General features: G+C 40.2%; 1 protein-coding gene across 2 annotated transcripts in view; it reads left to right on the top strand.

The window, feature by feature from the left end:
• LOC124605322 (probable phosphorylase b kinase regulatory subunit alpha) overlaps positions 1 to 16168 on the top strand; it is a 250327-nt gene that overhangs the window by 75223 nt on the left and 158936 nt on the right. For both annotated transcript variants that reach the window (XM_047136918.1, XM_047136917.1), the window contains exons 6-7: positions 9701 to 9889; positions 11894 to 12046. In XM_047136918.1, the coding sequence (XP_046992874.1) occupies positions 9701 to 9889; positions 11894 to 12046 (342 nt within the window). The remainder of the gene's footprint in view (positions 1 to 9700; positions 9890 to 11893; positions 12047 to 16168) is intronic.

Here is a 16168-nt window from a genome sequence, read left to right as displayed (position 1 = left end):
CTTTTTGTGTAGGCAATAAATACTATGTATATATATCTTAGGGCGTAGCCTACAATTACTGTAATTAATAATAATACGACCATAGTATGGACATGGAAGAATGATAATTGCTCCATTAATGGTGAAGCTCCATCTTGAAGTGATAAATTTGATTATGTTGCCATTTTGGGTTTCTAATAAAAGGTGAAACCTTTATTTGTAGAGCTTAAATGTACTGCACTAATCTGCCATATTAGAACCTAGAAATTAATGGTAATTCAGAATAATTATGTTCTGCAGGTGGATTATTTTGTAATCATTCTGTTGATCTATTTATATTAGCTCTAAATATGATTGCTAGGTGTGTAACTATCCTTTCTCATATAATTGCCATAAATATATCTAAAAATAAAGATGATGTAACTTACCAAACGAAAGCGCTGGCATGTTGATAGACACACAAACATACACACAAAATTCCAGCTTTCCTCCAAACCTCTCTCCCAATCCAAAACCTCTCTCCCAATCCGAAACCTCTGTCCTATCCAAAGGCCTCACATTCAGCCCTACTCCCAGATTCAACCAAACAGCCCTCGTCAAAGATTTACTGTCCTACACTCGTACTCTCTGCTGAAAATATCACTTTGCCACGAAGAAAAATGATCCTAATCCTACTCCTAATGATCCAACTCCCCAAGACACTAACCAAATTGAACCCTGCCTGGAACAGTTCCGTCCCACGTCACAGCAGGACCCACCTCCTCTTCCTCAAAATCACCCTCTCCAAACCTTCCAGGAATTTCTCACTTCCAGCCTTGCCTCTCAATACTTCTTAAAAAGCTTAATCCTACTCCCAAAATCACCACTGCTGAAGCCCAGGCTATCCGTGATCTGAAGGCTGACCGATCCATCGTCATTCTTCTGGCGGACAAGGGTTCCACGACCGTGGTACATGATCGTCGAGAGTATGTGGCTGAGGGACTGCATCAGCTTTCAGACAACACTACATACAAAGTTTGAAAAGGTAATCCCATTCCTGATGTCCAGGTGGAGCTTCAAGGAATCCTCAGAACCTCTGGCCCCCTACAAAACCTTTCACATGACTCCATCAACCTCCTGACCCCACCGACACCCCGCACCCCTACCTTCTACCTACTTCCTAAAATTCACAAACCCAATCATCCCGGCCGCCCCATTGTAGCTGGTTACCAAGCCCCCACAGAACGTATCTCTGCCTACGTAGATCAACACTTTCAACCCATTACATGCAGTCTCCCATCCTTCATCAAAGACACCAACCACTTTCTCGAACGCCTGGAATCCTTACCCAATCTGTTACCCCCGGAAACCATCCTTGTAACCATTGATGCCACTTCCTTATACACAAATATTCCGCACGTCCAGGGCCTCGCTGGGATGGAGCACTTCCTTTCACGCTGATCACCTGCCACCCTACCTAAAAACCTCTTTCCTCATTACGTTAGCCAGCTTTGTCCTGACTCACAACTTCTTCACTTTCAAAGGCCAGACATACCAGCAATTAAAGGGAACAGCCATCGGTACCAGGATGGCCCCCTCGTACACCAACCTATTTATGGGTCGCTTAGAGGAAGCCTTCTTGGTTACCCAGGCCTGCCAACCCAAAGTTTGGTACAGATTTATTGATGACATCTCCATGATCTGGACTCACAGTGAAGAAGAACTCCAGAATTTCCTCTCCATCCTCAACTCCTTTGGTTCCATCAGATTCACCTGGTCCTACTCCAAATCCCATGCCACTTTCCTTAACGTTGAACTCCATCTATCCAATGGTCAGCTTCACACATCTGTCCACATCAAACCCACCAACAAGCAACAGTACCTCCATTATGACAGCTGCCACCCATTCCACATCAAACGGTCCCTTCCCTATAGCCTAGGTCTTCGTGGCAAATGAATCTGCTCCAGTCCGGAATCCCTGAACCATTAAACCAACAACCTGAAAACAGCTTTCGCATCCTGCAACTACCCTCCTGACCTGATACAGAAGCAAATTACCAGAGCCACTTCCTCATCCCCTCAATCCCAGAACCTCCCACAGAAGAACCCCAAAAGTGCCCCACTTGTGACAGGATACTTTCCGGGACTGGATCAGGCTCTGAATGTGGCTCTCCAGCAGGGATACCACTTCCTCAAATCCTGCCCTGAAATGAGAGCCATCCGTCATGAAATCCTCCCCATTCCACCAAGAGTGTCTTTCTGCCGTCCACCTAACCTTCGTAACCTCTTGGTTAATCCCTATGAAATCCTCAAACCATCATCCCTACCGTCTGGCTCCTACCCTTGTAACCACCGCCGGTTTAAAACCTGTGCCATGCACCCTCCCACCACCACCTACTCCAGTCCTGTAACCCGGAAAGTGTACACGATCAAAGGCAGAGCCACATGTGAAAGCACCCACGTGATTTACCAACTGACCTGCCTACACTGTGAAGCTTTCTATGTGGGTATGACCAGCAACAAACTGTCCATTCGCGTGAATGGACACAGGCAGACAGTGTTTGTTGGTAATGAGGATCACCCTGTGGCTAAACATGCCTTGGTGCACGGCCAGCACATCTTGGCACAGTGTTACACCGTCCGGGTTATCTGGATACTTCCCACTAACACCAACCTGTCAGAACTCCGGAGATGGGAACTTGCCCTTCAATATATCCTCTCTTCCCGTCACCCACCAGACCTCAACCTCCGCTAATTTCAAGTTGCCGCCGCTCATAACTCACCTGTCATTCAACAACATCTTTTCCTCTGTTCTTCCGCCTCGACTGACATCTCTGCCCAAACTCTTTGCCTTTACAAATGTCTGCTTGTGTCTGTATGTGCGGATGGATATGTGTGCCTGTGCGAGTGGATACCTGTCCCTTTTTCCCCCTAAGGTAAGTCTTTCCGCTCCCGGGATTGGAATGACTCCTTACCCTCTCTCTTAAAACCCACATCCTTTCATCTTTCCCTCCTCTCCTTCCCTCTTTCCTGATGAGGCAACCGTTGGTTGTGAAAGCTTGAATTTTGTGTGTATATTTGTGTTTGTTTGTGTGTCTATCAACATGTCAGCACTTTCGTTTAGTAAGTTACATCACCTTTGTTTTTAGATATATTTTTCCCACGTGGAATGTTTCCTTCTATTATATTCATATCAATTACCATAAGTATAATGATACCTACAATAGAAACTGTAGATCTAATTCTTGACACTACATTTCATGATGTATATGCGTCTGGGTGGTCTGAATATTGTCATGGTATTCCGGTTAATCCTAAGAGTGTTGAGGGAAGAATGTCAAGTTTACTCCAATGAATATAATTGTGAATTGAATTTTTAATCATGTATTATTTATGGTTAGCCCTGTGAATAGTGGGTATCATTGAATAACACCTTCTATAATTGCGAATACTGCTCCTATAGATAATATGTAATGGAAGTGGGCTACTACGTAGTATGTATCATGTAATACAATGTCAAGGGACGAATTTGCTAATACTAATCCTGTTAACCCACCAATTGTAAATAGGAAAGTTAACCCTAGAGCTCATAATAATGGTTGTTTAAACTTGCATTTAGTTCCATATAATGTGGCTAATCATTTGAATACCTTATTTCCTGTAGGTACGGCAATAATTATTATTGCTGATGTGAAGTACCCTCGTGTGTCGACATCCATTCCTACTGTAAATAAATGATGTGCTCATACAATAAATCCTATTAATCCAATTGATAGTATGGCATAGATTATACCTAGTGTTCCGAATGATTCAATTTTCTCTCTTTCTTCGCATACAGTGTGTGAAATAATACCAAATCCTGGTAAAATTAAACTGTAAACTTCTGGGAGTCCAAAGAATCAAAATAGATGTTGATACAGAATTGGGTCTTCCCCTCCTGCAGGATCGAAGAATGATGTGTTTAGGTTTCGGTCTGTTAGTAATATGGTAATAGATCCTGCTGAGACTGGAAGTGAAAGAAGAAGAAGAAGAAGAAGAAGAAGAAGAAGGGTTGTGGTGGCTACAGACCAAACAAATAAGGGTGTTTGGTCTAAAGTTATACTTTCTGATGGTATATTAATTGCTGTTGTAATAAAGTTTACTGCACCAAGAATTTATGATACACCTGCTAAGTGTAATGAAAGAGTGGCTAGATCTACAGATGCGTCTCCATGTGCAATAGCGCCTTCTAGAGGGAGTATACTGTCCGTCCGGTACCAGCACCGTTATCTTCTACAGAAGATGTAAGAAGAAGGGTTAATGAAGGTGGTAGTAATCAAAAACTTATATTATTTATTCATGGGAATGCTATATCTGGTGCACCAATTATTAGTGGTGCAAGTCAATTACCAAATTCACCAATTATAATAGGCATTACTATAAAGAAAATTATTACAAATGCATGGGCTGTAATAATAACATTATAAATTTGGTCATCTTCAACTAGTGATCCTGGTTAACCTAATTCAGCATGAATAAGTATTCTTATTGATGTTCCCACTATTCCTGCTCATGCTCCAAATAAAAAATATGAAGTACCAATGTCCTTATGGTTTGTTGTGAATAATCATTTTTGCGGTAAGATAGGAAAGGTGGCTGACTGTAAATTTACTTATGAGATACTTTCTCTCTTACCATAGTTGGGTCTTATATTCAGTTATGATTCTAGACTGCAATTCTATAGGTGTAAAGTTTTACTAAGACCTAAAACATTATTCTTTTAATTATAACTTTGAAGGTTATTAGTTTAATTAATATAAGTCCTTAGCATAATGAGACTAAAGTTGATGTTGAAATCTTAATTAATGTAAGTCCTTAGTATAATGAGATTAAATTTGATGTTGAAATCTATCCTATTGTTGAAATTCTTGATTTTTGAGACTTTATCTTTATTGATCACGAATTTTTGCTATGTGATATAATTGGAGCTGAAAATCTAATTCGTATATAGTAATAAAGTTTAATTGTAGCTAGTACAACTATAATTGTTATAGTGATTGTTATGTTGTTTTCTTTGAGTGATTATATAACAATTCATTTTGGCAGGAACCCAAGGAATAGCGTTAAGCCCCCTAGAGATAAGAGAGATAAGCATATTATAAATTTAATTTGAGTTTTCATGTTTCTGGCTGAATAAATTTGGTTTATAAAGAACAAATTTATTTGCTTAAATAATAAAACTGTAATTAGTCTTAGTAAAGAATTAGTTTTATATGATCATTCCACTTCAATTTGTGCGAGGATTTAGAGAAGGAACTGCAGTGCAGTCTTCCTCTGTGAAACAGCTTTGGAAAAAGGTGTTTAGTATTTCAGCTTTACGCGTGTCATCCTCTGTTTCAATGCCATCATCATCCCGGAGTGTCTGGATATGCTGTTTCGAGCCACTTACTGATTTAATGTAAGGCCAGAACTTCCTAGGATTTTCTGTCAAGTCGGTACATAGAATTTTACTTTCGAATTCACTGAACGCTTCACGCATAGCCCTCCTTATGCTAAATTTGACATCTTTTAGCTTCTGTTTGTCTGAGAGGTTTTGGCTGCGTTTAAACTTAGAGTGAAGCTCTCTTTGCTTTCGCAGTAGTTTCCTAACTTTGTTGTTGAACCACGGTAGGTTTTTCCCATCCCTCACAGTTTTACTTGGCACGTACCTGTCTAAAATGCATTTTACGATTGCCTTGAACTTTTTCCATAAACACTCAACATTGTCAGTGTCAGAACAGTAATTTTCATTTTGATCTGTTAGGTAGTCTGAAATCTGCCTTCTATTACTCTTGCTAAACAGATAAACCTTCCTCCCTTTTTTTATATTCCTATTAACTTCCATATTCAGGGATGCTGCAACGGCCTTATGATCACTGATTCCCTGTTCTGTACATACAGAGTCGAAAAGTTCGGGTCTGTTTGTTATCAGTAGGTCCAAGGTGTTATCTCCATGAGTCGGTTCTCTGTTTAATTGCTTGAGATAATTTTCGGATAGTGCACTCAGTATAATGTCACTCGATGCTCTGTCCCTACCACCCATCCTAAACATCTGAGTGTCCCAGTCTATATCTGGTAAATTGAAATCTCCACCTAAGACTATAACATGCTGTGAAAATTTATGTGAAATGTATTCCAAATTTTCTCTCAGTTGTTCTGCCACTAATACTGCTGAGTCGGGAGGTCGGTATAAGGAGCCAATTATTAACCTAGCTCGGTTGTTGAGTGTAGCCTCCACCCATAATAATTCACAGGAACTATCCACTTCTACTTCACTACAGGATAAACTACTACTAACAGCGACAAACACGCCACCACCGGTTGCATGCAATCTGTCCATTCTAAACACCGTCTGTGCCTTTGTAAAAATTTCGGCAGAATTTATCTCTGGCTTCAGCCAGCTTTCTGTACCTATAACGATTTCAGCTTCGGTGCTTTCTATCAGTGCTTGAAGTTCCGGTACTTTACCAATGCAGCTTCAACAGTTTACAATTACAATACCGATTGCTGCTTGGTCCCCGCATGTCCTGACTTTGCCCCCCACCCTTTTGAGTCTGTTGCCCTTTCTGTACTTGCCTGAGGCCATCTAACCTAAAAAACCGCCCAGTCCATGCCACACAACCCCTGCTACCAGTGTAGCCGCTAGCTGTGTGTAGTGGACTCTTGACCTATCCAGCGGAACCCAAATCCCCACCACCCTATGTCGCAAGTCGAGGAATCTGCAGCCCACACGGTCGCAGAACCGTCTCAGCCTCTGATTCAGACCCTCCACTCGGCTCTGTACCAAAGGTCCGCAGTCAGTCCTGTCGACAATGTTGCAGATGGTGAGCTCTGCTTTCATCCCGCTAGCGAGACTGGCAGTCTTCACCAAATCAGATAGCCGCCGGAAGCCAAAGAGGATTTCCTCCGATCCATAGCGACACACATCATTGGTGCTGACATGAGCGACCACCTGCAGATTGGTGCACCCTGTACCTTTCATGGCATCCGGAAGGACCCTTTCCACATATGAAATGACTCCCCCCGGTATGCACACGGAGTGCACATTGGTTTTCTTCCCCTCTCTTGCTGCCATATCCCTAAGGGGCTCCATTACGTGCCTGATGTTGGAGCTCCCAATTACCAGTAAGCCCACCCTCTGCGACTGCCCGGATCTTGCAGACTGAGGAAACCTCTGGAACAGGACAAGCAGCCATGTCCGGCCGAAGATCAGTATCAGCCTGAGACAGAGCCTGAAACCTGTTCATCAGACAAACTGGAGAGGCCTTCTGTTCAGCCCTCCAGAATGTCTTTCGCCCCCTGCCACACCTCGAGACAACCTCCCACTCTACCACAGGTGACGGATCAGCCTCAATGTGGGCAGTATCCCGGGCAGCCACAGTCGTCCAATCGGGGGATGCGTGGGACGAGCTGGCCGTCCCCGACAAACCCCCATCCGGACCCCCACAGTGATGCCCATTGGCAACAGCCTCAAGCTGTGTGACCGAAGCCAACACTGCCTGAAGCTGGGAGCGAAGGGATGCCAACTCAGCCTGCATCCGAACACAGCAGTTGCAGTCCCTATCCATGCTAAAAACTGTTGTGCAAAGAACGTCTGAACTACTCTACAGAGAGCACAAACAAATCGACACAAAATTTAAATGGTTATTAAAATACAAGATTGCCTAGTAAATGCAGTAATGCTGCTACTTGCGCACTGCTGATACACTGCTCGGCGGCGGAAGGAGACTACGCGATTTTACGCTATTCAGGTACTAAAACGCGATGCTACAGCTCTCAAATACTATAATACGCCCGAAATTTATGAATTAAACAATGCAAGTACCAAAAACACGCAAAGAAATTAAGAATTAAACTATGTAACAAATAAGTGAGCTAGGAGTATACGACTTTCTGCTGGCAGCTGTTTATCCAACGGCGGCTTGATTAGCTTACCATTTTACATTAAGGTGTATGATGCACATTAGTTTTTGATACTAAAGGAGGTAGATTAATTCTGTCTTATGTAATTTGTTTAATGAAGGTAATTTTATGTACTTATTTACTTTACTTTAGTATCAAAAACTAATGTGCATCATTCACCTTAATGTAAAAAGGTAAGCTAATCAAGCTAATGGGTTCATACCCCATTTATAGAGGTATCAGTCCTCTCCTTTTTAATGACCAACAACTCTACAAAACTTCTCTTCCTATCAGAATTAATGATAGGAACGATCCTGTCCATTTCATCAAATTCTTGTTTTTTGGTTTGAGTAGGACTAGAGATCAACTTACTTTCATTTATTCCACTTCTAACAAGAAATAAAAACATAATCAGAGGTGCATGTTGGCCAACTCTTCATCAGTAAATATAGCCATACCATTGTGTATTACCATTCTTGTAAACTAACAATGCCACAAAAATGAACTCAGTACAGAACCAAGCAGTATTGAATGCGAGCTAGAAGACAAAAAGTAAAATGGGTACTTGTGTCGCAAACACTAGATACCCTGAGCAAACAGGACACAGCACTGTTGTGCACCATTTTGAGTGCAATACAGATACAAGGCTAAGTAGGGCCAGTAACCAAATGAAATGCAATAACTCTATAATGAACTACCAGAGTCCCTTATCCCTTATACCAAAATAGAAGATAAACCCCATCAGGATTATAAATGTAAATATGTAAAAAATATATTTTATGAAAAATTTTTTTGACCATGATAAGTTTATCATTTTCTTTACCGAACACTGTAAGTATACCACTGACCTGTTTCATTAAATCCTGCACTCAGAGACGAAGCGTTAAGGAATAATTTCTTTCTATATCAGCCACAGTCTCTTGGCAAGGAAGTTTCAATGAAATGTTGGGGATTACCATACCTAGTGAACCATTGGGTGTGCCACAGTGGTGACACTAGTTCCTGTCTATCACCAAAGTTAAGTGCTGTTGGGCTGGACTTGCACTTGGTTGGGTTACTGTCCAGATCTGCCAAGTGCTGCTGGCAAGTGGGGTGCACTCAGCCCATGTGAAACCAGTTGAGGAGCTACCTGATTGAGAAGTAGTGACCCTGGTCACGAAAACTGCCAACGGCCAGGAGAGCAGTGTGCTGACCGCATACCCCCTGTATCTGCATCCAGTGACACCTAAGGGCTGAGGACGGCTCAACGGCCGGTCGGTACCATTGGGCCTTCAAGGTCTGTTTGGACAGTGTTTGTTTGTTTTATGAGCCACCATGAAGAGATTCGGAATTTAATCTAACTGTGATCAGGAACTGCTTACCACGATCTCTATTCTGTTCCCTTTAGTGACAAAATACTATCATCGAAAATTTCAGTCACCACAAAGTTTTAGACCAGCTACCTATGAGACAAGTGCCATCCTCCCAGGCTATGCTAGTGCCTTCAGCTGTATCTCTGACAAACAAAATAAAATTTTTGCTAAAGTTAGAGTATTATTGGTGACATCCAACAAATAACTTGGAAGAGTTACCATCTTGCAATAATTTTGTTATCATTTGTGGTATATAAAGTACAATTTGTTTGAGCTGTATGTGTAATTAAAAACTTAAGATCCCACGGAGAAAAGTTGTCAAGATGTAGCATTATTTTCAGATGTTTGTTGTTGTCATTTGTACTAACCAGTGTAACAGAGAGTTTGTGTTTTTTTGTAGTGCTTAACACTCACATCTTTATGCTGAGTTCAAATGTGTAATATGCATTTTCCTTATTAATTTTTTGCAGTCTATGTTACCTCGAGAATCAAACTCAAAGGAGTTGGACAGTGGATTGTTATCAATTATTAGTTTCCCTGCATTCGCAGTGGATGATCCGCAACTGATCCAGCTGACACGTTCAGCCATTGTGTCAAAGCTACAGGGGCGATATGGTTGCAAACGTTTCTTAAGAGATGGGTATAAAACACCAAAAGAGGTATATTAGTGATTATGCATTGTAAATGTTAAAAAAATTATCAGTTTGAATCAAACTATAAATTTATAATTGTAAAAAATCTGTGATACACAACCAGTAACGTCTGTCACCTTTTCCCATGTAATTATGTTATCACTTAAGATGTGTGTAAGCTATTTGCATCCAGTTAAACAGTTTGCAAAAGAGAAACAATTTACAGGTTGGAAACAATTTTAATGTGGTCCTAAACTGATTTTCCTAAATTTCATACATTTTACATCCATAAACAAGAGCTGAAAACCTTTTATAATAGTATATATCTGTTTTTGACAAAATTATGAAGGGGTAGATTGCTTCTCCCCTTATAATGGAGATGTTGAGTTGCAGAGAGGCATAACAAAAAGACTAGTAACAGGCCTTCTTCTGAAACAGACAACATACACACTGTCAGTGGCAGCTGAGGCCAGTTGCTCGTAGTCTGGTCTTCTGGCCAAAAGCTTATGTGTTTAATAGTCTTTTTGTTGTGCCTGTCTGTGACATCATCTCGGCTATATGGTGAGTAGCAATCTGTCTTTTCATAATTTTGTCATTATTCTGTCCGGGATTTTCTATTGTTTGATACATCTGTTTTTGAGAGATATGGACTGATTAACTGCAGTTTACTAGCAAATCACTCTGTTTTGTTGTATTTTACTTGGGTATCTGAACAATACAGGAATTTACATAAAAAGGTGATTTCACTTTAGTGTCAGATCAGTACCATACACCTAGAAAATATTTGTAGTACTCACAACCAGAAAAAAGGGAAAATTTAATAATATCAAAGTCCGATAATACTAATATGGTATTGAAAAGTACTGAGTGAAATACAAATTATGAATGGAGATAACCATTTACTGTATAACTGTGAAGTTGACCAGTCCATGGGTGCAGATGTAAGGTAGGACTCACTGTTAAACTTTGTGTTCATATCCTTCCAAACGACTAATAAACAAGAAACACAGACATAGAGATACAACTGCTACATTGATTAATTTGGCTGCATTGTTTGAAAACTTAGCTATGATTTCTGTATAGTATACTTTTCCCTGAACAAAATTCAGTTACTGTATGTTTGGCCGCCATATTGGATGCACGCAAGAACTGGCATATTTTGTATTTACAATAGCACTACTCATTTTGAGTGTGGTTACGTTTTGGATCACTTAATGTACATCAGTGTTTTGGTTGAGTTGGATTGCCACAGGCATATCAGAAGATGAAATTGTATAATTTTGGAATCAGTCTTGTAAATTAAACGCCACCAATAAAATATCCGAATGGATTATCCCATAACAGTATATTAATGAAATACAGCTGAAACACCTAAAATTTCAACCATGAAGACGGATGATGCCAAAAGAGATTTCTACCCACCTTATTAGGCTGTTACCTTGTTACCTTTACTCCTTCCATTATTTATGTCTGATAACAGAGTAGAGGTGGCAATTAATGTATAACTTTCATGATTTATTTTGTGTTCACCTCTATGGACAGATTTAATGCTTAGAGAATATTCCTCCTCCTGTGTCAGGTATTATTAGGCATGTACAAGAAATAAGATATATCCTGCAATCCTCTAGTATTTCAGTTTTTGCAATGAAATAATTGTTTTTGTAACTTTTAATGCCTTTCTAAGTAATAAGGATAACAGTTTATTTGTATTATTGTGGTATTGGAAGACTTTTCTTTTCAGTTAGCGTGTTAATTTCATGGTGCCTATGTGTTGTAGTAGACTCACCTTGTGATTCTCCTTTCGCAAATAATACAGGCTTTGTATTTTGGTGAGTGTGAGTTATTTTTTTAAATTCAAAATCTAGGGCATTTGGTGTCAATTTATTATCGCAGCAATCCTCTTGAAAACTAATTTATCATGTTCATGGACCTCTTTGTAGAACTGTAATGTAAAGATTAACCACTCTCAGCTTTGCTTTTTCATTTTCAATACGATAATTTGTTTTATAAATTGTTACTCTTGTATTAAAGGATCCAAACCGCTTGTACTATGAGCCTTGGGAACTGAGAATGTTTGAAAAAATAGAATGTGAATGGCCATTGTTCTTCTGTTATTTGATACTTGACTACTGCTTTCAAGGAAATAAAGAAGCTGTCACAGAATATGCAGAAGCATTGGAAGAGGTAAGTGAAAAGTCTAAATGATTTACTAAAAATATGAAATAGTGACTTTCTCATGACATGTTTCCACTTTGGCACTTTGCAGCTACATTGTAGACTTTCTTGATATCCTCATCAGCCTTCCTGTTTATCACTTCGTTCTGGAAGATTTATACCATCCATTATCACAGTTGGTTACTGAAAAATGTTGTTCATTTGCTGTTCATTTCTCTCTGTCATTGGTGAATATTAATGTGCATCTACATCCATATTATATAAACAACTGTAAAGTACTTGGCAGAGGTTGCTTCCTCATGTGTCCTTTGTTAGGGTTTCTTCCCGTTCCATTTACATATAAAGCAGACGGAGAATGGCTGGTTAAATGTTCCTGTGAATGCTGTAATTCATCTAAACTTGCCTCTGTGATTGATATGGCAATGACACACAGAGGGCTTTACTGGATTCCTAGATTCCTTATTCAATATTGGTCCTTGTAAGTTTTCGCGGGATTTCAAATGTCTGTCTTCAAGTGTCTGCCAGGTCAAATTTTTCAGCAAATTATGTAATTCTGTCTCTTGAATAAAACAAATCTGTGACCATTCGTGCTCCCTCTTCATTATACATTCAGTACACCCTGTTAGTCCCATTTGGTATTAGTCCATGCATCTGAGCAACACTCTGAGGCAAAGCACGTGAATGGTTTGTATGCAACCTCCTTTGCTGAATGAGTGCGTTTTCCCTGGACTCTTCCAATGAATCAAAGTCAGCCACCTGCTTTATCTCTGATTGAGCTTTTATGATGATTTCATATTATATCTCCCACAAATTGTCATATGCAGATATTTCTACGAGTTGACAGACTCAAATTGCGATTCATTGATATTTGTGCAACTTTATTCAGATGCACTTCATTATAGTACACTGCACCATCTGCGAAAAATGTGAGGTCTGTAATGTTTGAATCAGTATTAGTGGTGTGTTGCTTGACACAAGTTAGGACAATTAAATATGTAGCTGAAACATTGCAAAATGATAAGAAATAGAATGAGTACGTTAGGTCTGTGTAGGGAAGGCGAATGGTTGACTTCAGTGTATTGGAAGAACTCTAGGAAAGTGTAGCTCAACTGTAAAGTAGACAATTTTAACAACACTTGTGGAAGGTGTTTTGACTACTGTCAGAGAGTTTGGGATACCCTCCCGATTGCATTAGAGGGAAGTTAGGGGGTTTCTGGGCAGTCTGCAGTGAGGAGCAACTGCAGAAAGACAAATTCCCAGTGAAGGCAATTGTTGACCTGGATCTGCACCAAACATTGTCGCAGGGCACTTACGAGAGATGCAGATTCTGGGACTCGACAGAACATTTGCAGGAGAAGCCTCTTGGAATTCAAAGGTCTGATTAACACTATTTATTTATGATCAGACTAATTAATGCACCGAAGACTAATTCTTAACATTAGAAATAGCAAAGGAGGCAAGTGGTTGCTCAACAGAAGCACAAACTTGAGAGCAGCACTCAGAGTGAGAAAAAAGGACATGTCGGAGCTTACCAGGGCTGGCCACGAGTGACATGGGGTTGCCACACCATCAGTCTGACTGAGAATCCCCTCTGAATACAAAAACATGTTTTTTTTTTTTTTTTTTTTTTTTTAAAGAATCATTGTGGCACGTGATTTCTCCCTTCCTATAGTTGACCCACCAATCCACCGGCACTTAACAAGCTTCAGCCAATCTGGTGAGTCGTTCTGCGCCTCCAGGGCACCTCCGGCCAACCGCATTTAGATTCCTCCCCTACTCCTGTTTGGTAAGTAGGGACGCTTCTGAATTTTACATTAACATACTCCAAGATTGATATCAGTAATATTCAGCTGAAAGTTAAATGTCACTGACACTCCTATTATGGTCAGCAACAACAGTGTTTTATGTCATTTGGCCCTGCCATCCGTTCTCCTGTGAATGGGGAGTGCTGTAGTAGTACTCTAACCCGTGTAAACCCAATGACATTGCAGTTCTCAGGAGCAAGTATAAAACTTGCTGCCACTGCTAAGACGTGCCTGTTTGTTGCCATCTTCTACAATGACAGCATCTAGATGGTGACTGGAGTTACCAGTTAATTCTCTGAGGTGTAACTTCTCCCTTGGGTCAGCTGCCCAGAGCATCTGCAGTTTCCAGAGCTCTAGTTTATTTGCGGTAACCTAAACAGTACCACTTTCGCCTGCTCTCTGCATTGGGTATCTGGTCTCCTACCTTGGAGTGTCCTTGATGGCTCCCAATAGCCTTAAGCGTATCAACGTACAAGTCATGATGTCATCAATGTATGACAACCAAAACAGTTCAGAGGTCTGATTTGTTACTGTTAGGTTCAACCAATATACGAGTATTACCGACAAGTTCTGTGAACTCAAATGTGAGTCCCTGTAAGGAAGAAGACATCCTTTCAGCAAAACACTACTGAGAAAGTTCAGAGAACTGGCATTTGCGACAGGCTTCGGAACAATCCTACTGCCACCAACAGACATCTCAAGTGAGGACTATAGAGTCAAGGTAAGAGAAGTCGGGGATTGTATGGATGCATATAGACAGTTGTGTTTCCCTCACTCCATTTGCAAGATTCAGATTCAGATTCTTTATTTGCCATTGACCACATTCAGTGAAATAGGCTTTATAATGATGTCAAGATACATAAGAAGTTGCTATATTAGTGTTTACATAATAAATACAAATTATTTATGCTACATTAATCAGTTGTACAGTATTGCAATCATAGACTTAAAAACTCAATTTCTGTGTTAAAAGTATCCAAGAATTCTGTAAGACTGTCTTATGGATTGTCTATTAACCATTTGTGCAGTTTACTTTTTAAAATTATTGAAATGTGTATTGAGTGCAGTGTGTGTTAATTTGTTAAATAATTTCAAACAGTTCACTTTGTGAGATTTGCCCATTTTTGTCAGCCTATGTCTAGGAATGTCAATACTCTCTTTGTTTCTGGTGTCATGAAAGTGTATATTCTCTCTAATATTAAATTTTGTTCTGTCCTTTTTAGCATGTATCAGTGATGCATAAATATAAAGATTTATCACTGTCATTACTTCCACCCCAGTAGCTGAATGGTCTGTGTGACAGATTGTCAGTCCTCTGGGCCAAGGTTTGATTCCTAGCTGGGTCGGGGAATTTTCTCCGCCCAGTGACTGGGTGTTGTGCTGTCCTCATTATCATCCTAATCGACTGCAGGTTGCTGAAGTGGCATCAAATTGAAAGACCAGCACTCGGCGAACGGCCTGTCCTATGGAGGGCCCTAGCCATACAATTAAATAAATAAATAAATAAAACTGTCATTATTTCCATTTTGATGAATAAGGGAGGGCAGAGTTCCCTTGGACCAGTCTTGCACATTATTCATAGCACCTTTTTCTGCATCAGTAGTACATCACTGACATGACGTGAGTGGCCCCATAGTAACAGCCCATAAGATATATGAGACTGAAAAATTCCAAAGTAAGCTGTTCTGAGATATTTGTTATTCACTAGATCAAACAGTTTCCAGTTGAGATAGGACACTCTTGATAACTTTTTGCAGACCTGGTTGATTGGGGGTTGGCAGTTAAATTTGGAATCAATGTGTATTCCAAGTAGTTTTATGGATTTAAAGCCTAACCTCGTTAGCCAGTCCTAACTGCAGAGGCTGAGTTTTCTCTTGTTTACATGGTAGACATTTGTTAGCCAAGAACCAGTTTAGTGTTAAGGTGAGAGTGTCCTGTGATTTCAGGACAGGGAATGATTAGCAGTGCTACAAGGTGCCCACCACCATGCCCTGTATGGTGACTTGTGGATTGTGTATGTAGCTGCAGATGTTGTTATTAATGTTGTCTGCCAGGTCATTAATGTACAGCATAAACAGCAAGGTTCCCAACACACATATCTGGGGCACACCTGAAGCTACTTCTACAATTATTGTCAGTGACTCTCCGTACAAGATTATGTGCTGTGCCTGCTCTGCTGAGAAACATTCAGTCCAATTACAAATTTTGTTCAATACCTTGTTTGATCATACATTTGTTAATAATCGTTGGTTTGGTACTGAGTTAAATGTTTCTTTTTTGTTTTGTTTTTGATATCAATAAATGCTACATGCACCTGATTAGCATG

Source organism: Schistocerca americana, chromosome 3 (assembly GCF_021461395.2).
Source record: "Schistocerca americana isolate TAMUIC-IGC-003095 chromosome 3, iqSchAmer2.1, whole genome shotgun sequence".
NCBI classification, from domain to species: Eukaryota; Metazoa; Arthropoda; class Insecta; order Orthoptera; family Acrididae; genus Schistocerca; species Schistocerca americana.
The sequence above is the reverse complement of the archived record's forward strand: the minus strand, read 5'-3'. Positions and strand labels throughout refer to the sequence as shown.